The 19,351-nt window shown below is 42.2% G+C and overlaps 1 protein-coding gene across 7 annotated transcripts in view; it reads left to right on the top strand.

Moving 5' to 3' along the window:
- BCL11B (BCL11 transcription factor B) overlaps positions 1 to 19,351 on the top strand; it is a 90,582-nt gene that overhangs the window by 37,034 nt on the left and 34,197 nt on the right. For 5 of the 7 annotated variants that reach the window (XM_069858781.1, XM_069858780.1, XM_069858782.1 and 2 more), the window contains one exon: positions 4,864 to 5,079. The exons of the other annotated variants lie outside the window; for them this stretch is intronic. In XM_069858781.1, coding sequence (XP_069714882.1) covers positions 4,864 to 5,079 — 216 coding nt within the window. The remainder of the gene's footprint in view (positions 1 to 4,863; positions 5,080 to 19,351) is intronic. 7 annotated transcript variants of the gene reach the window in all.

The following is a 19,351-nucleotide window of genomic DNA, read 5'->3' as shown; positions in this document are numbered from 1 at the left end:
ATATACTGCACAGTCCTTCTCCCTTTTGTGGGGGATGCTGCAAGTGTCCACCACTTGCAGAGGGTGCAGGCATTGCTCTGCTAGTTGCTGTTGGAAATGTTTGTAGATCTGTGTCTCTGTACTCTCTCTGTGTGTGTGTATGTGTACACACCTGTGTATCTGCATGTTTGCTTCATCACGTTTGGTGTCTGTACGGGAAGACATGGTGCAAAGATAATAATGTCAGATGGGAACAGTCAGTATGAGGGGGTGTGATACAGATGAGACAACTTGTTTTAGGAAAAGCTCGGAAAAAAAATCTGCTGTAAAGATTAGTGAATAGATATGTCTTTCACTTTTGTATACTTCCGTTCAAAGCTGCTGCAATGGTACATGTAAAACCCATCTCAAAACATCTGCAGTACTCTCCCTGAACATGATGAGCACAGGGCAGTGACGAGGCTGCAGCCTACACTCTGAATTTGTAATGGTGCACTGTTTGAACAGATGTTTTTCTTTTTATTGAACGAGATTTTTTTAATAATGGAGCTGAGCTTTGGTCTCTAACCAGCTATTGATTGATTTTTCTTTGCCAGACAGGCAGAGGAACACACAGAGAAAAACTTAGTTTGTGCCCTGTTAAGTGTCTTACACATCTGCCTGTGCACAGTTATACACCTGGGCAAGCACACAGAATCCCCAGGAATGCACCAGCTACACAGCTACACGTGGCTGCGTTTACACACAATATGAGATGTAAAGGACGATCTCTTAAATTAATATTGGGTTCCCTGGTCTAAACCACACTGAGGTGGGACATTATGAATGCTGTTTGCAGCTCCATTTTTGTGCTTTGTTCGGGGACTTTTCTGCAGGTGTGCTAGAGGAGAATGGTGCTTTACATATACCATATCATATGGCCAGTCATGCCTAGGCTCAGGGAGAGGGGCAACAAAAGGATGCAATTTATGCCTTGATTGTGGCTTTTGTCATGTTCATCTAGGCTCTTCTGCTCATTTCCATCTTCCGGGGTTGCATCCAATTTACCTTATTTTCTTCTTTGCAAGTTTAAAAATAGCAAAGAGCAAAAAAATTACTCTTAGCAGTGTCTGGGAGTCAGCATAACCTGGGAGCTACTGCCATGTACAGGCACTGTGTATATGTTGAGCCTATTTAAAGTCTTAAGGATGAAATCCTCCTTTATCATCAGCAATGCAGATCTCTTATTTAAACGACAACGATCCCTCTGCATGTTTCACACTCATGCTACATGCAAAATTCCCCTTCACATCTATGCAGAATGAAAGCAGAATATATAAGTGAGATCTGCAGTGCTGGTGAGTGATTTCCCAGTGCTGACCCAAGAGGAAAATCGAACCTCATATATCGTGTCAGCTATGTCCAAGCCACATGGAGCTGCATGTGTGCCTGCTCGCTCCAGCCAGATTGGATGTTGCAATGCAGTTCTTGTGGTCTGTTTTCCCTTCATGCCACTTGTGACCGTAGCCTTTGTGGGAGTTGGGGGCTCACAGGAATGTTTTCTTCTTGAAACCTGTGTGCAACATGGTGTGGTTGATCAACCTCATGATTCCAGAGACTGGCTATCGTCCCTAGCCTGGTGCTGTGTGGGTTGAGCAGAAAATTCTCAGCACCACCTTAGGATATTGCTTATCTATCTACCTATTATCTGTTTATCTTTTTATCTGTTTGTTCATTTTTTCTTTGTTCATCATCTGTAGTGGTTAAGTTGAAGAACAGTAGAGCCTCCATCTTCATTTTCAGCCTTAAATAGAGCCTGTATGGGGAAAAACCCTGCAGAAGAGGAGCTGGAGAGGTAAAATGTGAACACATTCTTAGTAAACACAAGCTGAGTGTTTCTGTTATTCTTCCACATATCTAATGGTGGAGCATGCCTTTTTATCACACCTTTGCTTGAGACCAGTGGGTATGATTTCCCTCTTCTTTTGCCACTTGATCTGATTCTATAGGACTGTCTTGTTATTTGTGACATAGGAACAAACCCTAAAGTGGTAGCAAAGAGAAGGAATCATCACTTGGTTTTATGTTGCTTGTAGAAGAAGATTCAACCTCCTGCTCTTCTGTTCCCACAATCTTTGTCTCTTAGTGCTGGATTCAGGAGTGGTGATGGAACTCCCTGAGCATATACCAGAGTCTCCCTTTATCCATTCTCCTTTTCCCTTACCAGCTCTTTCCTTTCTGGCATTAGGTTAGCTATTTTATATTTCATCATATGCACATCAAAGGATAGAAAAAGACCTCCTGAGTGATACGTTCAGTTCTATCCATCCACTAGCAACTGGTTCATGTAGTCTTTCCTGGAAGTTTGTTAGGCACCTCATTGAAACAGATTGCTGATTTGCCCCCAGTACCTCTGTTGGAAGGCTCTTACAGGATCCCTTTGCCCAGATGGTTAGAAACCTTGTATTTGAAACCTTAATTTACTTTCCATACTAGAGGAGAGGTATTAGATAAGATCAGGGAAGACCTCCCTGTACCCTTTTGGCGAGCTCTTAGCATCTTCTCAGAAGCCTTAGCGCTGTGCAGATTGTGTCAAATTTGTTGCCAATGGAAAGGTGGAACCCATCAGGACTAGAGGAGAGGCTATTGCTCTCAGGGTGGTGTTGCATGCTTGACCCATGCACCTCCACATTAAAACCCTATGCAGTTGCAGTTGACGGTACATTCGGTGGGCTTCATATAGTTCCTCTGTGTGATGAGCTCCTTCAAAACCTTTAGTGTGGCACCTTGATGTGCAGAGGGCTGAGTGACTGCAGGGCCTGTGACCTTAGTCGTGGGGCCACAGACATGTCTCCGTGTAACCTGAGATATAGCTGCCTTATGGCCCCACTCTAAATCCCGATTTCAAGCTCACGGCTTTCCCAGCAAGGCCGAGTACCTAGACAGATTAACATAGCGTATGCTAGCCTAGTTATTTTCATACTATTAGGACTGTAAGATACAATTGTTAAATCATTGGAGGGCATCTTTGTTATTTTTGCTTGTTCCATGAAAAAAGCAAACTTGTTATTCGTATATGTTGCAGCAGCAGTAGTCATTCATATACACATAGAAATCCACCTGTGACATCAGTTTCCACATGCCTGGCACACAGTTCTGCCCAAAATGAGAGGTAGGTATGATCTGGGTACTAGTTATCATTGCCTGCTTTTGTAGTACTTCCAGGGAGATCAAACAGTTACAACAGCGAAGCAACTGAGCCTCTAAAATATGAAATCCTTCCTCGTCCCATAAGCCACAGAGATGGCTTCTATTTAAAACTAGTCCTCACAAAAGAGCACAAATTTTATCCTTGATGCTTGAAGCTCAAGTATTTACACAGGGAATTTAGACTCTTCACTTGTGGTTTTGGCAAAAGCTTCACACAAATGTTTTGCACTGGTGGTCTCTTAGCCATTTAAGATAAAGGACGAAATCAAATACAGTTCTTGCAGAATGGAGCACTGGATGCAGTTCCAAGAATGAAATATCCCCGTTTGCCTCACATGTGTAGCTGTCAGATCAACATGCAGGCCAAATTTCTGAATTGGGACTCTGCAAGTGGAGAGTCTTCCTTAGAACGTTGCTTTTTGCAGGGTCAAAGGGAGCAGGGGTAAATGTTCCTCCTTCCTGCTACGATGTTTGCATGTATCTGCAATGCACACACACATGCACAGAGAGAGTTGCCAGTGTTAAAACTAAAAAGCATTTGCCAGAAGTTGCTCCACAATTAAAATGCATCTTTCCTGATCTAAATACGGGGGAAACTGGGGTTTCTAATCTGCAAATGCTATTTTTTTAGTGGTGACCACTCCGCCACAGATCTTCATTTAGAAACTACCTTTGATTAGTAGCTACCCTTTATTTAATACTTAAGTGGCAGACATAGTTTTAAATGAAGGAGGTGAGATTTCAGTGGATGTAAAGTGGTGCCATTCACTCAACTTCTCTTTAAACTCTGCTACTTTGTGCCCGCCAAAAATGCGGCTCCTGCCTGATTCTGTGTATGTGTGTATGTTTCTGTTTATCTGTATTTGTGCAGGTGTACATCGATATTTAAGACTTGTATCTTAGTTTTTGCAAGCTGTGGAGCTCAGTTTGGACCAGTGCCAGGAGAAGCAAGCATTTCCAGTGGAGCAGGAGAAAACTCTTAAATACAGCTTTTAAATGGCAGGCGATTCCTAGAGGGGTTAAAAATAAATAGTATGGTTGGAGGTTACAGTATCATCTTTTAGGTACCGGGAAAAAGGTTGCTCCCTTCTTCACAGGCTCAATAGGGAAGCAGCCTGCATAATCGGGGCATGCAAAATGCACAACTGGCCACAGCTCAAGCAGGAAGGCAGCACAGCAGCTGCCAGTGCTTCCTTCTGGGAGCTCGGCTCCTGGCACCTCTCTGAAGCCATTTGAGCTCTAAGTCACAGCACTTTGTCCGGGCTGGTGTGTGGAGGCTGCTTCAGCAGTGGCTCGGCAGAAAGCTTGCCCAGTTTTGTGTCAGCTCAATGCATTAACACAGCCGTAAAACAATAATCCCCCTTTTGATTCAGTCCCTGAGCAACTGCCAGTGGCAGTGTCTGCCACCTCTGGCTCTGCTCCATGCCAGTGCCGGCTGTCCCACCCTGCTTCGCCCCTCTTCATGACCCCGAGTAGGGCCCCAGCCCAGGTTTGCAGGTCACATAGGTCTCTTCTTGCTCTTTCCCTGCCCAGTATGAGCCCAGCAGCCTCAGCTGGACCCAGAGAGACATTTAGACCAAGCATGTCGAGCGTTAGGCAGCCAGCCCCTGCCTCATCTGTTTCCCCTGATGTTGCCTCCTCTGTCCCTTCAAACTTAGATCCGACTGACAGTTTTTTCTATTGTTTTTTCTCCAGGGCCGTCCAGGCCTGCAAACCTGCCGGGGGCTCCCATAGCTGCCTCCTCCCACCCTCACACATCCGTGATCACGTCACCTCTCCGCGCACTGGCCTCCCTCCCGCCCTGCCTTAGCCTGCCCTGCTGTGGTACACGTGCAGTCTCAGTTGGCGGGACTCAGACTGAGATTCAGACTGAGACGTCAGGCACATTTGGATGTCATTGTCAGTTGTCAGGTAATAGAAACGTTTTTTTTGTTGCTATCTGAAGGTCAGTAGTGATGCCAAGTGATGTCAACTTTGCTGTGGGAGAGCTGCCTTCACTGGGTCGTGTGGGAAAGGCAGAGAAAATGCCCTTAGCTGCCTCCCTCCCCTTCCTCCTTCCCCCTCCACTCCCCACAGAATGGGGAGTGGGGAAAGGTGTACAATTCCCTCCATTTCCCTATCCCTCCCTGCCTTTTTGCCCACCTTCAGCTGTCACCAGTGGCCACTGCCAGGCCATTTGTTCCACGTTGTGAACAAATGTCTGAGACTTCTCACAGAATGTAACATCCTGGTATCAAGATTTCATCTCTCTGATCTGTTTATTTTAAGCTTAATTGGATAAGATTTAACGTCTGAGGTCTTTTGTTCCCCTCCTTTTTTTTTCCTTCCCCCAAATCATTCATATTAAAGGCTCTCCTGTGTGTCTATGTGCACGCAGGATGTATGTGCTCCATGCCATTACTTTGAGAAAATGCTCCTTGATAACTTGCCATGCATTGCTCACCTCTCCTCTGTTAGCTTTTCTTTTTCTTTATTCCTTTTGTATGCCTGACTTTTGTCACTATGAGGAGAGGAGAGTGATGTGGAAATGAGGATGCACTGAGGTAGCCAAAGAGCACATGGACATATTGTTGCCAGAACCCATCATTTCAGACACAGCAATCTCTTTGAAATCAGTGGGTATTTCTGAGCATGGCTCCATTGCAAGATTGAGTCCATGATGAACTGTGGACTGGAGAGGTGAAAATTGGGAAGGCTTAAAAGAAAACACAGCTGTGGCAAAATCTGCAACCATCTATGGAGTCTCACTGTGGTGGGCCAAACCTCTCAGCCTTCATTCATGCTAACCTGTGTGAAGTTCTAATAGGGAGTTCCCAGAATGATGCGGGAGGGCCAGAGTATTTAGAAAGACAGTAACAACTGTCATGGGTAAAGCCTTTGGAAAATGTCTTCTCACGTTCCTCGGAAGCTGGCAAAACTTCACTGTTCCCAGCTTATTCTGTCCACAAGCAGTGGTACCGCCTGGCTGCAGTATGCAGTCTCTCGTGAGAATGTCCCTGCACGTCTCTCATTGTGGTACTGAAGCGAGACAAAAAGTTTTGCAAGAAATTTAAATTTGCGTCTTGGTCTTGAATGACAGAATATTCTTTGGAGGAGGCTGAGAGCATGCTGCAGGGTCCTGTTTCAACCCTGGGTGAAGCTCAGGGTGTGTGAGGAAGGCTTCTGTGCCACCTGGGAGAGGCTCAGACAGGGTGCAGGCACTGGGCTTGCAGCAGTGCACCGCATGGTGCAGTGCAGTGAGCACTTCCAGGGGATTTGGTCAGACTTCCCATCCAAGTTGCCGCATGAGATGTCGGGGGGATGCTGTTTTAATCTGGCTCTGCTTCATCGACCTCAGCAAAGTGACCAACTGGCCTGAGACGGGTTGTTTCGACTGATGGGCTTTTCCGACTGGTGAGGGCTGGATCAGAAAGTCAGGCAGCTCCCCTTCCTCCACCCTTTCCTCCTTCCCATAACCAGTAAACTCAATTGGAATTGTTCTCAAGTTTTCCTGTTCTCTCTCTTCACTGGTGCAGTATGCACGCAGATGCCTTTGGTAAGCAGGTAGTTGTAACAGTGAACTGGATGCCCTGGTTCCCTGTTGCTTCTGATGCCAGCAGCTAGTGGGGAGGGAAGCAAGTACAACTAAAAATAGAAAAGGAAGGAAGGAATAACTTATTAAAGAACGTGGGAAGGCGAGGCTTTTGTACTTTGTGTACTTTGAGTTCTCACTTTGGAGTTGTGTGCTGCGAGTTTTCAGAATTGCCTGTTTGCTGGGAGAGCGATGCCAGCTCTGTGGAGAGAGAGACCTGTTATCATGGCTTCCTGTAATTACTGCTGCAGTCTGCAGCACTTAGAGAACAGGTTATATCAAAGTACATGCTACATGTTTATGACAGTACTTGGTCAAGTTCTGCTTGAAAGAAACATTTTCTTCCCTTGAAAAAGGAGATTATGTCTACTTAACCCTTCCTTAACTTCTGCAGTATTCACTGTATATATGCCTGCGCATGGTTTAAACCCTGTGGCAAGGGTTATGGGACCTTTCTAGCCTCTGAAATGTGTTGTTGAAATGAAAGAAAAGTGAGTTCTTTGTGTTGACTAATAATCTAGTGACGATCTCTGCATTGTGCCCTCTTTTTTAATATAGACATTTACAACGGTCACTTGCTACAGCTTTTAGTCTCTCTGACTTGATTAGCCTTTTATTCTGTCAGCCCTGTTCTTGCTTCTGAGGAACTGCTTCCTTCTTTGAACAAACCCCGTCAACTGTTCCTGCCTCTTCCTCCTTCATCATTTCTTACCTCTCCTGTTTTTCAGCATTCATTTAATTCAGGACCTGGAGTTTTTCCATGCAGTTATCAAGCAGGCTGTGACTCTGAAGGCTTGAAGTTAAAGATACTCCCAAATCTCTGCTAGGCGCTCGCAAATCTTGCCCTCAAGGATCGCAGCAGTTTTGTGCTGGAGAATCTAAACTTATGTCTGCCAGTGGGATTTGGGGTACACACATGTGAAAAGTGCATTTGGACATCTCCAACCTAGATAAGAGCGATCATCTGGAATGCCGAGTAGCATTCAATCACGCACAGGGAAAGTCATCCTGACTTTTCCAGAGCTGTTTGTGATATTTAGAAAACATGCTGCTGATACAAGTTTCTCTCACAGTAAACGATGCTGGGAAGTGCATTTTGGCATCCACTGGTCATGGTCTCCTCTGTCTTTGTCTGATGCTTTGTGTTCAGGGCACCTCAGGATGAGAAATTTGTAAGTAAAGGCCTATGTTTCTCCATGTGATTAAAAAAAATCTACCGCTGGAACAATCTCTCTCTCAGTTTATTTATTTATTTATTTACTGCCTCAGAGGCTTCTGTCTGTTGAATTGCGTTCTCCTGTTAAATGTTTTTAGTGTCTATTTAATTAGAAGTTGGAATAGAGTCATGAAATTCACAGGGTTGTGTAGCTTGGATCTAAAATATAAATGGGCAAAGCATTCATTTTGCTTTACCACTTGCCAGATTAGGGTGCTTTTTTTGAGAATATTTTTTATTTCATTTCAATGAATTGCAACTGCTCAGCGTAACTGTAAAACACAGAGTTTTTTTGCATAACAGAGACATGTAAATGATTGTTGAGAGACATAATTATGTGAAGGAAAGTATATGCCTGTATGCATGCACACATACACTGCAATGCATTTTGTGGGGCTATTTTTTCACAATACATCTTCATAAGGCTCTTTTTATGATACTGATTTATTAATATTGTACATTAAGGCTTAAATTGTCAAGGCTACCTAAGAGATTTGGATGCCCATTTCCCATTAAAGTTAAAGAGAAATGAGCTTTGAAAATCTCAGTGCAAAAATGCATGGCCCTTTACTGTGTCAACTCAAAAGGAAAAAGTCTCTGCCCTGAAGATCCTACAGTGCAAAAGCCCCAGAAATGGGATTATAATTGGCGTAAGACAAAGTGGATTGTAATGGCACAGAAAATAATTTATCTCTTATGCTTGCATTCAGATATACACCTGATCCAAAATCTTTGGACCTGGGCCCATGAGTCAGGGTTTTATATGCCTCTTTAAAGATAATTAAATCTGTCCAATACACATATTCAGCTGACCAGTGAAACTGCTTCCTTCCCACATGTAGGCTGATGGAAGGAGGTGGAAAGCAATTACCATACTTAGTTGCGTATATAAAAACAGCAAGTGGGCATGGACAGCAGTGATTAATGGACATGGCTGTGAAGTTTAAGGTCTAAAATAGAGGAAGGCATGGGGCCATAGCTCAGAAGAGTGGAACAAGCTCCTATTAATTCAAGGAATCAGCTGTATTAGTCATTAGAACGTTCTGAAAATCACACAGTCATCTTGTAAGGTTAATATCAATTTACTTGGCTACTGAAATTCTACTTACTGTGTCGTTTAACTAGTCTGGTGTTTTCTTGGTAAAGGTTAAGGTAACAGTAAAGATAAAAGCGGTACCACAAAGTAAATAATTGGTTTGAAGAGAATACTTTTTCCTCCTTCAATTATGTCACCGTATTCATTTTGTGTTGGATTTATAACTGGAGTCAGCCAATAAGAAGAGATAGATTAGACCACCCTGCTGTAAAAAGCTTGATGCAATTAATAGAGTCTGTCTAGAAAGCAGTATTATTTTAAAAAACTTTCATGTTAATGATATAGTATGCACTCAGCACATTTCTTACTAGAACAAGAAGCAAGCTTTTGTTCACTCCAGACTAGGTTTTATTAACACAGAAGGATCAATGGAAAACAAAACAGTAATCAGAGTGGAGAATGCAAATTTATCCAGCAAAAACCTCCTAACTTATCAAGTCCCAGGACGATGCCTGATATGCTACTTTTCATCTTTTGTTGAGCAGAATCTCAAAAAAAAAAAGAAAAGAATCCACTAAAACTTGATTTCTCATCAGCACTGACTGGGTGCTTTTTTAAGAGGAGAAAGAAGAATTGGGTATATGCGCCTGAGGGCAGACAAACACCTGTAGTTTCCCCCAGACTCTTTGTAAATGTGTCTTTTCATTTTGCTGCATAAAGAAGAGGTTTGCATAAACTACTGACTAACATTCAGGAGAAATGTCCCTATTAGTCATGAATACATGTATTTATTTATTTTAGTGAAATATTTAATGCATGCTATACTAGAATTGACTTTGTGGACAGAACTTAGGAGTGCAGGAACGTGTGAGAGATGCATGCACTAAAAATGGTAATGCATCAGTCTGAGTGTATGCATCCATCTTTTCATCTATCTATCAATCTATGTGTTCATCCATCTATCAAAGTATTAAAATCATATGTGACCTGTCTGTCTACACAGTGCTCTGTCTCACCAGATATTAAAATCAGATCCAAACTCAAAATAGATGAATATAATCATAAACTGATTTTTTTTGACTGAATAGTATGTTTGTCAAGGGGCAGTAAAGAGATCTTAAGACAGGAAAGAAGTGGCTAAAATCAGGGTGCTGCATGGGGCAGCAGCGCTAGCAATTTGAGTATAGCTGAGGCTTTGTTCTAGGCAGGCACCCGATCACGATAACTTCGTAAGTCCTAATTATGTCAAGTTAAGAACCAGCGGGAGCAATAGCGATATTTAAGGGTGCTTTAAAGTGGATGCCTGCCATTTCCAGACATCGCAGGCAAAAAGAAAAGCCCTTAATTGCAATATTAATGGGTGGAACTGAATCTGGTAGTCTCGGGACAAAAGGGTTCAAGGCAACATTGCCTGCAATAAAGACAGTGGCTCCAACATTGAGAGGGTTAACTCGATCGCATACCACTATGCTGAGCCCGAGAGTCTGAACTCTTCAAACGCTCCAAATGGAGAGCTAAATCAAAGAATCCTGTTTCAAATCCATCCAAGATGTTGCTGTTTTTCTCCTCTGACAGGAGAAGCATTTGGAAGTGCAGTTTCTTTCTTTTTTTATAGCTGTCTTAAAAAGGAGTTTGGATGTTTAGCACAGCTGGTGCTCATTACATTATGCACTATCAATAAAATAGCATGTGTAATTAATTTTTAATGCAGTGCTGTATGCAGCGCTTTAAAGCAGTTACTGTATGGGGAGAGCTGACACCGGTCACTGACATCAGAAATATTGAAATAGAGGGCTAGATTTTGCATTTTTAAAGGGTGTATGTGTGAGTGGGGGAAGGGTAATTCCCAGCCAGCAATTCTCTGGCCACAATAAAATTTAAAAATACAGGAACAAGATGGATGAAGGTTATTTTATAATTTGCATATTGGAATGAACGAGTGTATTTCCTTTTCGAGTTTGCCGAGCGATGGCTGGGTGAGGAGCAGGTAACTTCAGAGTATAGGTAAGCATCAGGGGACCGCACAGTGACTGATGCATCTTTGTTAAAGCATGAACAGGCTTTGATGGCTCAGGTGGGAGACAGGGCAAAAGAGGAGGTTATGAAAAAGCAAGAGAAGGACATTTCTATTCTATCTCATCAAGCAGTTTCTTTTACAGGGCTTCTTTCTTGTGCCTTGTTGTTCCCATTAGTAATAAGCCCCATTTTTTTCCCCGTAATTCAGTAAATATTTGCGAGCATCAGTAGTCAGGAAGGGAGAGAGTAGCTTGATTAGAATGAGGCACCGCTGATGGCAAGTTGCCTGCTGCTCTGACAGAAGACCTAAACAAATCACAGAGTCTTCTCTCTTCTTGGCATTTGTGCAGTACTTTCCAGAAGACACCAGCATAAATAAAGACTGCTTTAATGGGGCACAGTAGGCAAGGTTTGGGCACTACCGTAGCTTTTGGCAGCTGTTACAGCCAGCAACACCTTGGTTGTCCAAAGGAGGAGAAGACCTATTTTTGAAGTTGTAGTATGTTGTGTGTTCATATTCAGCAAAGGGACAGGCTTTCGTGTTTCTGCAGCAGAGTAATGACAGGTTACTGGTTTGCAGGCAGGCAGACTCTCCTGCTGCCACCTCCTTCCCACCTCTTCAGAGAGCTGAATGCCTCTTGGTGAATGCTTCCAAAAAAGAGAAGAAATCAACCGCAGGAAGAGAAGGAAGGAAGCAATCACCTACAAAGCAACAAAATTAGGGGTAGTGTTTGTCAGGTGCTTTGCCTTTTGATTGGGCAATGCACTGGCTTTATAAGAGCTGATTTATTTTTTTTACACACATGCACAAGGCATAAATGTTTGCAATTATTCTTTATTTCTCTCAGTAAATTGCCATTCATTTGTACATAGCATATGCTAAACAGTTCACTTGTACGGCCTCACCTGGCATATTCAGGATCGAGTTTTCTCCTGCCCCTTCAGCAGCAGTTTTTTGTCATCGTTTTTCTCCTCGCTTTCTGTCAGATACATACGGATGTGTTTGTGTGTCTGAGCCAGGAAGTGGATTGGGCTGTTCAGTTTGTGAGAACAAAGATAAATCTCTTGTGCACAAACACAACACTAAGCGTCAAAGAAAGTAGGGTGAGCCATAGGGTATGGTTTAGGTAGCTGTGATGAGGACTGCCTTTTAGTTCGCAAGCCAGAGTAGGAAAGGTGGAGGCAACAGTGATGTGCTGTGCATTTTGTAGTGAAATAGCTTCATTTTATTATATTTTTTAAAGGAATTGGATCACATATTCCTGGGGTGGCTCAAGTTTAGGCCAGAGAACTGCAAAAAATTACCTCATGTCCTTCCAGAGCTGCCTAATTCAGAGGACCTGGGTTCTTTTTTCCTTTCTATGTGCTTCATAAAAATAGATGAAAGGAAGAATTCAGTGCTCAGATGGGACGCTTTATGTTCAGAAAGAGATTTGACTCAAAGAAGCCATGCTGATGCACCTCGCATGTGCCCCACTGGGCTCCTGTGTGTTGCATGTTGTTCCTTCTTTCTGCTGAGCAGTAAACAGCTGAGCAACTGTTAGTAGCATACGTTTTTATGCTGTTTGCTTTCTTTTGGACAGGCTTTTTCCAGGCATTTTTACAGTACTTACAGAAATCTGGTATTTATTTCCCCCTTGTTTATATCTTAATCAAACCATTTCTATGGGTTCTTCTTCCAGCAACCTGCTGTAGCACGAGGTGGGGAGGCCAGGTTCAGTGAGTCAGTAAAACATGCACTTGGAAGGAAGCAGGCAAAAATCCCACATAGCGAGAGCTTACATTTTTAATGAATTCAGCTGTAAGATTCAGAGGTCCTGGGACTTCTGGAATGAGGTTAATGCAGGCACTAAGCAAGGCAATGGGGAGACATAGGCACTGGAATCACACCATAAAAAAGTGCTTTCTAAATTACCGTCTTTGCTGTTAACATAAGAAATCTCTGGTTAGAGAGAGGCCAGTTTGCACAACATACTTGCAGGTTTTATGCTTGTTTAAAATGTCACTTGGCTATTGGAGCCAATTGTAAATGTATTCTTTTCAGTTCATCCCCTGGCAGTGTGAGGGAAGCATCCTATCCTTTCTGTGTGTCAAACTGCCTCCTTACATGTCCTGTATTGACCTAGATTAGTTCACGTGAGGCTTAGATCTAAGCCTGATCTTAACATCTCTTCCATGTCTGCGTGACAAGCATGTTGCTTCCAGGGCATACTGTACTATGCCAGCAGTCCACTGAGGGATGGGTTAGGGACCGCCTGGAGATGTTTAGCTGAGCATATTTCTATGAGTTGTTTTCTGACTTCAGTGGTGTTGCACAGTTATGCCAGCTGTGAAGGTGGTCTATGGAATTCAGGCATGTACAGAGATTTGAGTAAGAATCTGGGTATTATTGGGAAATACATACTATTTAAAACTGGCCATGACATTCAAGGTGAAAAATAAAAAATCATGGAACATAGTAAAAGATGGCAGCGACACCCTTTGCCTTTGGGGAACTATTTTCTTTAGTTTTATTTTGTCCTCTCCTCTGGTTGCACAGGGGGAGAACAAGTTCATTTATTATGGCACAGACAGGCTTATAATGCAAAGTGTGTCCAAAAATCAGGTTTGAGTGTTTACGGATTGATTAATCCAAATCCTTTATAAAAATGTGTGAACTGTTGATTAAAGTGGGAATAGGATCATTGTGGTTTTGCCTACAGTGAGGAAATGCTAGTGAATAACTACATCTTTGCAAAACCTTATATGATATGATCATAAAAAAAAGACATTCTTTCTCTATTTTTTTCTGGTTTCTCCTTAAACTGAACTGAAATACCTCCATTGTTAAATTCGAGATAGAATCAAAAACTCTGTAGCCTACTGAAGCCAAACCCTTCATTATCATTATCAATACATACATAGAATAGTTGTGAAATAATCTTGTGAAATTGCTGTAAACTCCCTCCCAATTTCCTTTGTACTTTCTCTGCATGTTTTCCACGAGGAGCGGTGTGAAAGCTGCAGTGGTGCTACCCCCTGCCTCCACCACCACTGTCAACGTTCATTAGTGCAGCTGAGCACACTCATGAATGTCTGAGCTCTTCCCGTATTTAGAGTCCTCTAGCCAACAAATCTTTCCTTCTGCTCTCTCTGTTTTGAGGAAAAATCTGATAGTCAGAGTTTAAAATGGGCACTTGAGGTTTAATTTTAATTCTATGGCCTGATACCTTCCAGAGCTGTAAGGGAGAGTGAGTGTGTGTGTGAGACAGCACTGTCACTGGCATTAGGTAATTTTGCTCCTTGCCCTTTCCTGTTAAGTTTGCCATGCCATGCCTTCTGATTATAAGCTGGGATTTCTTAAATTTGTTTCCTCCTTAATAGGTAAAGATGAGTGAATGATATTTCTCACTTTCTCCTCACTCTTTCTTCACAGATATCTTTGCTCTCTGTGGCTGCCTGGGACTGCTGGGGAGGTATAACCCTGAGAGTTGCATTGCCCCAGGGTTAGATTTGCATGTAGCTCTCTCCCAGCAAGTCCCAGTGAGTCACCATCCTGCTTACTGGGCTGTCTGATGGGAGGAGGCTGCTCTGTCCGTGGCCACCCTGGCTGTGGAGCTTCTCCCCTTCTGCACCTTTACCTTCACCTGCTCTGCCCCAGACATTCATATTTCTTTCTTTTAACTTTGCCATCAGGTAGGTCCTTCATTCATTGCTGTCTCTGCCAGTCATCCCCACAGTAATAATTACAGCATTTTTTTTCTAAAAATCAAGTCCAAAGTGAATTTGCCGTTTTTTGTGGATTTTTTTAACTTCACTTTTTTTTTTTTTTAAATGGAAATGACTGCTAAAAGTAAACACAGCTTGCAACGTACAGACTTATTGGGCCAGCATGAATTTTCCTTAATAAGCTGGGGTATGTGACTGTGTGTGCGCGCACGTGTGTGTGTTTTTTTCCCCTTAAACCTTGGAGTAAGAGTGCTGTCTCTTTAAATCCTAACTCAAACTTTACTGGCGATTTTACAGAGCCTGGTTTCATTTATAGTGGAGCCAGACTTGCTGTGTGAGAGCCGTCCGCATGCTGGAATTAGTCTTAAGCTCGCTTCTGTGGCGTTGCCAAATTCCATGTTTGTGTTTTATTTAGGATTCTTTTCACGGCCAGTCGAATCTGTTCAGGCACACATAGGCAGTGTTGCGCCCCATGGAGAAAATAAGCAAGTTTGCGTTTTCTTTGGCATAGGCCATGGCCACAAAAGACTGCGGTCTAAAAAAACATTTTTTAAAAGCTATTTTAACCCATAACAGATGTATAAAGTAGGCACATGCATGCCAGCTTCCTTAGTTTTAATTAAAAAATAATTACAGCTTTAATGGGATGCTAGTGACAAATTTGGATGAATGGTGGGTGACATTATCTCAAGGCTTGCTTCAACTTGTAAATTAGTGCATTTCTCTTGGCTAGTGGTACAGATGAAATTAAATGAAGGAGCAGATTAATATTTCTTAAAGTTACATTGAACCAAATGAAAAATCAAATAAAATAAAAAGCCAAGGCCTCTTCCTCACTCTCTTGCTCAAATTCCCGTTTACATGAGATCACAGAACATGGAGGAACGGTTATTTTCCCTGGCTGATAAACAATCTGGCCAACGATAAATTTGGCTTAGCTTTGCAATGTACCTGTCCCTTTCATAATTTCACATCAGCAGCCACATTGCCAAATTATTGTGATTAATGTCAGCAGGCGCTTCTATTTATAACCACATCTAACTAGCTAATGCAGTACCTCCGAGCCAGGGAATCTTAAATATAAAACCATCCCTGTTTGCTGCATATTACAATGGTTCTCTCTCCATACCTCAGCTCTCTGGCTGCTTTTTGGACTGTGATGCTGGCTGTGATTCTTGACATCTCTAGGCTATTTTCAGTTTGGGGCTTTTAAGACTCACCAGAATTGGGCTAGATGCATGGGCTTGCACAAGTAACAACAGTTTATGTTTATGAAGAAATAAACAAAGGAGTAATAAACATGTAATGAGCTAACCCCAGATGGTATTTCTGCTCTTATTACAGTCAGGTGTATGCAAAACTAGAGAAGGGAGAGGGAAGGATTAGGAAGGGAAGCTGAGGATATCAAAGGAGGAGGAGGAGAGGTCTGATGGGTTCACTGGAAAATGTGACTTCTTCCTATGAAAGCCTCCATCCCACCCATGGACACCATGAATAGGTACTGAGAAGAGAGATGATAAAGCAGCACATTTTTTCATGGCATGTGGCAGAACCACATTTCCTGTGGACCTGCTCCTCCTGTCCTGGAGCTTTCCAGCCACAAAGGCAGCCTTGCGCAGGATGAGGTTTTCTGGGTGGGAGCATATGATCAACTTCATGATATATGGCACAGGCAGACAAGGATCATTTTTTGTGTAGATGGCCAAACTCTGCCTGCAGCTCCCAGACATTTTATTTCATTAAACTTCTCATCTGCTTAACCTTAGCTTCCCCTTATTAAAACCAACTGAAATGCTGCTGGTACATGTAGTGTAGATGGTGCTCTTCTCTTAGGCATTATCAGTTTTCTGTAACAGATATGTTATACTGTTTCCCCATCAAGAAATAAAGCAATTTTTGGAAAAAAGCAATTGAAGGAAAGACAGAGAAAGAGAGTATTGGGTATTTGGTGGATAGCTGCACACCTTTCCCATGACGAGTCCAGACTTGTCTTGTGATCTACAGATGTTTAGCTACTGATTTACACACAAATGTGACAGTGTCCCTTACCTTGCTGAAAGCTGTCTGCCACGTTAAGCTAGTGAAACTCTACAAGAGGAAGCTGCTCTGCTTGGTTTGAGCTAATCTGGAGAACTGGAGCTTCTCAGGGTGATCTGCTTGATCCTTTGGGGAAAGCAGTATCTCTCCTTGGGTGACCATTGCCTGAAGCTCAATCAAGCCAGAATCTCCAAAGACAAGATTTTTTAGGCTTTGTTTAACTGCAGCAAAAGAGAGAGATATTTTCCTTTGAGGATTTCTGTGGTAACATTTCCCTGAGCTTGAATTCCTCGTGAGTGAAAATGAAGTTCCACCATTATAAACATTAGTTGCACAGTGCAGATGAGAGTCATTTTTGCATTCATGGAATTTTTGGAAGGGAAACATTACATTCATGATAATCCTTTCAATAATACCTTATTGCTAAAATAATCCATGAGGCATTTTGGAGTAGAGCCGTCTGCTATTTGGTTAAAATTGAGACTTTGAAAATAGCACCTGAAAGCTCTTAGACCCCTGTATGTCAGTATATTAATTTTCTTTTTATGTCGCTGCACATAGGATGTTCTGGTGTCTTTTTTATTTACTCCTTAGGATTTTTTTTTGTTTAATAAATAAGGCTAATTTGATTTGTTCTGATCTGTCTCAAGTATCTAATTGCTGCTGTAGAGAATGATTAATGTCCAGTTGAAAGGATTCCACATCTATAAATGAGAATTGAAAGCAGATGTTAGTTTGATGAACGTGTGCTGCCCATTCCTTGTGTGCACTGGCTCAGAGAGCAAGCTGCTGATATATCACTATCTATCAAAAGAGAGATGTTAGATGCCAAATACAGTTCAGAGTCACACACCTATCATGAGCTGAGTGAACAGTTAACTAATTATGTATCCCAGGCAGTTTTTTCTATGCTTGTGAAATATCTATGCACAAGACAGTGTTATTCGCAAATTGTCAGAAATACTTGACAAACTCCAGTTCAGGAGAATGCACCGTGAACTGATTACATCCAGGACATTGTGTCTGAGATTTTACTGAGAGAGTAGTGTTGGTATGTTGTCTGAAGGCAGGTAAGTTCATTTTCCAGTGCTGTTGCTTGCACAGTACTGATTCTGAAGTTAATTCAACCAACACGTTTTTAAAAAAAACCCAACATATGAAGCTAATACTGTTCTCTTTTCTATTTGTGGACTGGGTAGGTGCTCAAGCTTTTCTGGCAAGCCAGACCAAATGTTTTTCAGAGTTCACTAGCCTGAGTTCATGCAGATCTGTGGAGAGCAGAGTAAAAGGAGCAAAAGACTGAATTAACAGGGCACAACATCAGGTTTTGTAGTGTCCAGTCAACTCTGACATACACCTGCATACAATAAGTGGAACAGCTTTTTAGGTAAAAGCAGGTACGAATGATCTTTTCACATGAACTCTCGAGTTTAGCAATGCATGATGCTTTACAGTCCTTTCACAAACGGTGCTCTCTCGGCCATCGGAGCACGCCTTCCCAGCCAGTGTTTAAACAGCATGTTAGCAGCCGGTGTGTGTCAGAGTGGAGGAGGAGAGGTTTTGGCTGGTGGCAGTAATTTCTGATAATGGTAGTAGGATTGTCACTGTTTCTTAAAAACAGGGCAAGCTTGCTTTTTAAAGCCTCTTTTAAAAATCTTTCCTGCACTTTTAAAATGTTTGTCAGTATTATTCTGAACAAAAGAGAATGAATAGTTAGCTTAACAGATTTAGTCACTTTTGTATTTTTTGTGAGATAGCCTTTGCATTTTTACTTTTTGTTAAATCTCTATTCAGGTAATGTCTGTGACAAGAAAGCTATTCCCCAGGTGGACAGAGGATGATGTAAAGACCAACACAAATCTTCCTTCCTGTCTATAAATTGGTCTAACTTGGGATGTGTGTATGGCAGGAGAGAGAGAGAAGAGACAGAGGAAAAGAGAGGCAGAGAGAGAAGGGGAGATGGAGTGTAAAAGGGGCAGAGAAAGGACTTAGAGTCATGGAGAAGGATAGGTACTGGCATCCCAGAGCTCAGGCTACGTCATCTTCGGAAATGTAGTCATGTAAAAACTACAGCAAAAAGAGTGCTTCCAGTGGGACCTGGTTCCCTTGGTACCTGAATAGGACTTTACATACAGCAAGCAGGTGAGAATAGAGAAGAGACTGGTTTTATGTTTAACTGGCTTTTCCACTTGGGGTGTTAACCATAACAACATTAATTAGAAATATAATTATTCCTTAAAATCCTTGGGTATTGTTTCACAGATGGTACTGAACTGAGCAGGTTCTTTTCAATTAAAATAACTACACTTTACTGGGGTAAAACCCGGCCTTTTAGATTGTTTCTGATGATATTTTTTCACCTGTATCTACCTGACTGTGCTATTTTGTCAACTGTTGCCAACTGATACTCCTCACAAAGTGTTTGGAAATATGGAAGTAGGCCAAAATGATAATAAATGATAGCCTTCACCCTATCATATTCTACTTTCAAGTTATTGAAAATCAAAACCTGCTTTTTGTCATTCTTTATTTCTCTTTCATTCTCCACTCTCTTCCTAACTTTCTTTTCTTGTAGGAAAGAAATGTCATTGATGCAAAC

This window comes from Phaenicophaeus curvirostris, chromosome 5, assembly GCF_032191515.1.
Source record: "Phaenicophaeus curvirostris isolate KB17595 chromosome 5, BPBGC_Pcur_1.0, whole genome shotgun sequence".
Classification (NCBI taxonomy): Eukaryota; Metazoa; Chordata; class Aves; order Cuculiformes; family Cuculidae; genus Phaenicophaeus; species Phaenicophaeus curvirostris.
Note: the sequence above shows the minus strand (reverse complement) of the source record. Positions and strands in the feature narration are given on the sequence as shown.